This window comes from Notamacropus eugenii, chromosome 5 (assembly GCF_028372415.1).
Source record: "Notamacropus eugenii isolate mMacEug1 chromosome 5, mMacEug1.pri_v2, whole genome shotgun sequence".
In the NCBI taxonomy this organism is placed as follows: Eukaryota; Metazoa; Chordata; class Mammalia; order Diprotodontia; family Macropodidae; genus Notamacropus; species Notamacropus eugenii.
The window spans coordinates 22,470,747-22,476,746 of record NC_092876.1 but is presented as its reverse complement, the minus strand read 5'-3'; the positions used below and the strand labels follow the sequence as shown (position 1 = coordinate 22,476,746).

Sequence of the window (6,000 nt, the reverse complement as noted above, 5' to 3'; positions counted from 1 at the left end):
TTTCCCAGCTTTTTCTTGTCTTTTGAGTTTCCTCTCCATCACCACCTCACCTCCAGTTCTGCCCAGCCATTACTTGGGGACTGAGATTCAAAAGAGCTTCTCCCCAGCCTCAGGGCTTTTGGTGGGGGTGGGGCTGCTGTTTCAGTGTGAGATTAAGTACAGCTGCTCAGGTGGGGTCAGGGCTGCCACACAGGGCTCTCACTGACCTTTGGCCCCTGTGGTTTGAGGGACCTGCACTGCTGCTGGAGATTCTGTCCCTGAAGACTGCTTGGAACTGCTCCTCTTGGTGCCATGTGGCCAAGGCAGGGCTGGGCTTTGCTCCATATCTGGTGCATGACATACCTTTCCCGTCAGTTTTTCAGGTCTCTCTGGAACAGAAATCTCCTCCACTCCATTGTTTTGTGGCTTCTGCTGCTCTAGAATTTGTTGAGCATTCTTCTTTACAGGTATTTTATGGGCTGTGAGGTAAGAGCTAAGGGTCTGTGTATCTTTCTACTCCGCCATCTTGGCTCCTCCCCCCAGGTCATCCATTGTTTTTAACAGGAAGTTTGATATGATTCTTTATTCTCTCAAGCCACCCAGTAATTTTTTGAATAGTATTTCTTTCGATCTGTAACTAATCTAGGGATCTCATTAATCCAGATAAGCTCTGTGATTAGCTTGCTTACGTGATCTACTTCTTGTCATGGTAATTTTGGTGTTTTGAATCTCTCAAACTTACTTAAATTTTCAAAATTTATGGAGTAGTCAATGAATAATTTTCATTTTTACCTTGATACAATCTAACCTTTTTCCTTTCAAAATTTAGTCAGTTGAGTTTACTTTTTAAAGTGAAAACTCTTTTTGATAATTGCTTTTCATTTCATGTCATTGTTTTCTTTGTCAGCTCTTGAATTAATATAAAGTATTTCATTGTATAATATTTACTTGATTTCTGTCATTGTTTTCAGTATTTCTTCTTATTTTCTCTGGGTACATTATTCTTTTTCTTTAATATTTAACAACATACTCTTTGTTAAATTTCTTATTATTCCCATGGATTTTCAGTGTGATAAATTTTGCCCAATTTTACCTAATTTGAGATTTTTGTATGTGGTATTTTGTTGCTAATATCTGTTCCAGTCTGATATTCTTTTCAAATTCACCTTTTACTAAGCAATTTCTGAAGTACAACTTGAAATAGTCCATATTTCTTTAATTTGTTCTCCTTAGATCCATTATTTGTTTGTCCAATATGACCATAAGTATATCACAGGATTCATTCATTTCTAAATATATCTATGTACTTTCGTCCCAGAACATGAACAAGACATATTTTTCTTCCACTTTTACTTAAATAATGCATTTTTTCATTTAGTTTTGTTCATAAAGGTATTAAATGTGATTTCTTTAATAATCTATTCAGCTCTGCCATTTATCATGTTTGCTTCTTGTTGATGTTTTGCCTATTTCAATTAAGCATTGAATTAGATATCTTTCTATTGTGGATTTTAAGATTCAAGTTGACCATATATTTCCCAGTCTCATTGATATCTCTCAGTGACTGAAAAAAAGTCCCCTGATAGCCTAGTGAAATTGTTATACTTCATCTATGTTACTTTCAAGTATTTTGGTATCTGCCTTTGCCCACTACTGATGGAAAACTCAATAAATCAGATTGAACATTACAGGTCTGAATCCATAGCAATAGCAAATGCTCTCCACAAATGTTTGAAAGCTTTATCTCCCCCCTCCCCCTTTATTATTTCTCTCTCTGACTCTGGGAACAATGTTATTTCAGTCAGTGAGACAATTGTTTCTCTTGACTTAGTTCTAGGTATTATCTTCTTCACACAGACAGGAGCTGGTCTATTGGGAAACATTTTCCTCCTTTGCCATTGTATCTTCAGTTTCCTAAGGGGAAGCAGGATAAGGTCTGTGGACTCCATTTTTTCCCACTTGGCTTTGGCCAACTCTTTAGTGCTTATTTCCAAGGGATTTCCACAGACAATGGTTGCTTTGGGGCTGAATATTTTCCTGGATCGTGTTGGGTGTAGAGTTACTGTTTTCTTCCACCGTGTGGCCCATAGTCTTTCTGTCAGCATCACCTGCCTTCTATGCGGCTTTCAGGTGATCATCCTTAGTCCCATTTCCTCTTCCACATGGTCAGAACTCAAAACTTGTACCTCAAAGTGCATTTTCCCCTTCTCTCTTTTCTGCTGGACTCTACATATACTGATGAATATCTTTATGTTTGTGAATATGCAGAACTTTACAGAAAACAGTAACAACACAAGGATATGGAATATAGGATTCTGTTCAGATTATACACCAGCCTCAGTCAAAGTCTCTCTATTTGTAATTCTATACTCTATTCCTGATTTGTTGTATGTTGGTTTTATGGTCATGGCCAGTGGCTATCTTGTGAGTCTCCTGAAAAGGCACCATCAGCAAGTACAGCATATTCACAGCTCTGGCCTCTTGTCAAGAAAATCACCTGAGATTAGAGCCACTTACACCATCTTGGTGTTGGTGAGCACCTATGTCTCCTTCTACTTAATCAATGCCATGTTTTCATTTTATCTCTTTGAATTTGGTAAATATGATCAGTGGCTGATTCCCATATCAACTCTCTTGGATGCATGTTTTCCAGCCATCAGCCCATTTGTGCTCATCAGTTCTGATTCCCAAATTCTCCAATTCTTTCTTTCACTCAGAGTAAAGAAAAGATCCTGACTCACTTTTCCTTAGGTATTCCACTGTCCAGCACTCTGTTTCTACTCTTAAAGGTAGATATCTTCAAGAAGGTGATGAGAGCAGGTCAGCAACCAATAGGATTAAAGAATTGTAGTACTTAGAACTTATAAAGGACATTAATGACAATGAAAACCTTGATCACATCTCTCATTTGTTTAGAGCTTTGAAGTTAGAAAAACCAATTTATGTATGCCTTAAATCTAGCCTGTCCTGATGCCCTTTTGTTATGAACTTCTCAGTCTTAGTTTGTAAAGGTCATTTTGGACTCTCATTCCTGCAGTGTTTGTTATGTATTCCATTTCTACTCTGTAAATTTCATTTGTCATATGATCAAACAGGATCTTCAGAACATTAGTTTGTATGTCTATTTATGAAGGGAAAATTATTTTTTATTTATGATATACAAATGTAGATTAGAATTATCTAGAGGAGACAGAGAAAGAAAAGGTTTTGTGAAACTTGTCCTTCATCAGGACTGAAATAAGGAATCCCTTATGTCATAAGTTAAATTTAGCAAAAGAAAAACTGAGGTAATTCTTCCAGCAAGATGACATGTATTAAAAGAGGCATGCAGTCTATTATAAACCGATCAATTAATTACCTCCATATATGCTAAAGACCCAGAGAAAAAGAACCTTTCCCATTTTATAGGCTTTGTAGATGACAGAACAAAGAACGGAACAGAGTTGGTGTCATCGCATGGTTGAGGACAAACATGATTGGATACAGAGCTGAGGACCAGGAAACAAAATGATTGATTGGAAGTTTCATAATGAAGACTAGTAACAAACCCTCCCCCCTTCCCTTCTAAGATTGCAGGTGCAAGACAAGCAACAAAACTTTTTTGAAAGATAACATGGTGACACTCCTTTGTGTTCAAACATATTCCCTAAAGTAGCTAAATTTCTTGAGCAAGAATATATCAGTGATTAGTAAGAGAGTTAGATTTCTACAATTAGCACATAACAGGCCTACTGAAGGCTGGACTAAGTTCAGAGACAAAGTACCGTTACTTAAATTGTTACAAGATAAATGCAGTTACAGGCAAAGACTTTTAAATATGACCAATAATAAAATGATACAGAATTTCTATTCATCATTTTAATTCTCCCCTTTGATCAATGAGAGAAATATATCTCTCATAGATCATTTAATGAAAAGTTTATCCTATAAGATGTTTAACATCATAATTATGACAGTAGGGCACTCCAAAACAAGTTTATTTTTTGATGAAAGTTCAAAATGGTCTCTAACATATGTAGCAGCAAGCAAAGTATGATCTTTTGCTGTTTTTCTTGACTGAGTTTTAGCCAGTCAGATATATGCATGTGGGCTCTAGCCAATCAGATACTGAATAGAACAGTAATAGAGGTGGTTTTGAGAAAGCAGATGTGAAGAGAGCCAGCCTTGAAGGAGTGATCCAGCATTGAGGAGGACAGAGCTGACAGGAGACCTCAGACAGATGGGAGGAGACCTTTGAGAGCCGAGAAAGAAGACCTTTCAAAACTGAGAAAGGAGACCTCTGAGAATGGAGACCCACCCATGAGAAGGAGACTAAACTCGTTCTGAGAGCTGTTAAAGTGAACTGAGCTGTTAACACAGAGCATCTGGACTTTGGAGGTGAGTTGAGATGCCTGTGCTGGTGGTATGTGTCAATATTGTTGTCCTGTTGAGCTTTTTCCCCCAGAGGTAGAAGCTACCTGGGAGAGCTTGGAGTGGAGCAGTCCGCATGAGCTGAGACATGGAGCAGGAGCAGAGAACTGTCTACATGTGAATCCAGATGAGAATTGAGAGTGGTCAGCCCACAGAAGAAGAGCTATGGGACTTGGAAGTCAACCATGCATTAAGATGAAAAAGGACTTTACTTGGACACTTCATATTGATTAAGCATGTTGCTATGAATGTTACCCTTTACTTTATTAAGCAACGCTTAGTTTATTTCAGAATAGAGAATTCATTATACTCTGTGATTAGACCCTTGAAATTATTCACAGCAGAAGGCTCCTGGTGTGCTGCCAGGATTGGTGTTATAACACAGCAACTGACACAAAGTTGAAAGACAATAACAAGGGTAATTAAGCATAGCACAACCATAATACATACATACATACAACAGATAGAGAGATAGATAGATAGATAGATAGATAGATAGATAGATAGATAGATAGATAGATAGATAGATAGATAGATAGACTAAATATAGAAGAAATATTTTAATATCTAATGGCAATTGGGAAAACTCAGCAAATATAGCCACTTGTGAAATAAAAGGCCAAAATAACAATTTAACCACCAAAACTATTAATTACTATCATCTTCTTGTATCCCAGTAACCACCTCCCAAAGTCCATTTAATCAGTACACTTCATCTTGAAACCCAGATGCCCCATGTAGTCTTCTGGTCCATGGATAACAATCCTCTTCTACATTTTGGCATAGGTCTCATTCTCAGAGTAACTCCAAAGGGGGATAGCCTTCTGTCGTCTTATTTCTCTGATATCTCTTTTAGATTTTTAGAAATTCTTGCTATAACTTTTTGTAGAATTTAGTACCTCCTCTTGAGTTTTACTTCAACAACGTTAAAATCAGCTCAACATTTATGGTTACAATATTATCAATAATAGAGCTATAAAAAAAATCATTAATTTAGGAACCAGTGGTTCACTGGAATCTTCAGAGAATTTAAAGTTCTGAAATATCCCTTGATCTTCCTATCTATATCTAAACTTGATTGAAATGCTGCTATCAAGAAGCTAAAGAAAGAATTTTTAAAAATTAAGAGAATCCAACTTATAAAATAATTTTTTTCTGCCTCAAAATTAATATTTATCAAAGTAAAGCTAAGTGCCTTCCTAAATTACTATGGACTTTACCGTTAATTTTCAGTGATGTAAATTAGCAAATTGTTACATTGATATATTGAAGAAATTCAAATCTTAACTGAAAACAAAGTTAAATATTTTAAAGTATCACAGAAGAAAGAACTCTGGAAATCTTAAAAAATATATGTATTTGCTTATTGTTATTGTTTTCTAAAATTTTTTCACAAACCTTATTGAAATTATTTCAAACTGGGAGGCAGAGACAAGATGGTAGAGTGAGAGCAGCTACTCACCTAAGCTCTTAGACAAACTCCTTCAGATAGCTCTAAAAAGAGAATCTGACCAAATTTTGAAGGTGCAGAATCCAATAGGAGACAGACTGTGACAGATTCACAGCCCAGGACAGACTGGTAGATTGACAAGAAGGATCTGTTTCTCTGGG

The 6,000-nt window shown here is 36.5% G+C and overlaps 1 protein-coding gene across 1 annotated transcript; it reads left to right on the top strand.

Annotated features, from left to right (window-relative positions):
• The first annotated feature begins 1,635 nt into the window (after positions 1-1,635).
• On the top strand, positions 1,636-2,830 carry LOC140507399 (vomeronasal type-1 receptor 3-like). Its single transcript, XM_072615498.1, is given in 2 exon segments — positions 1,636-2,711; positions 2,713-2,830. Coding segments are annotated over 2 exon segments (1,194 nt in total).
• Positions 2,831-6,000: the final 3,170 nt, after the last annotated feature.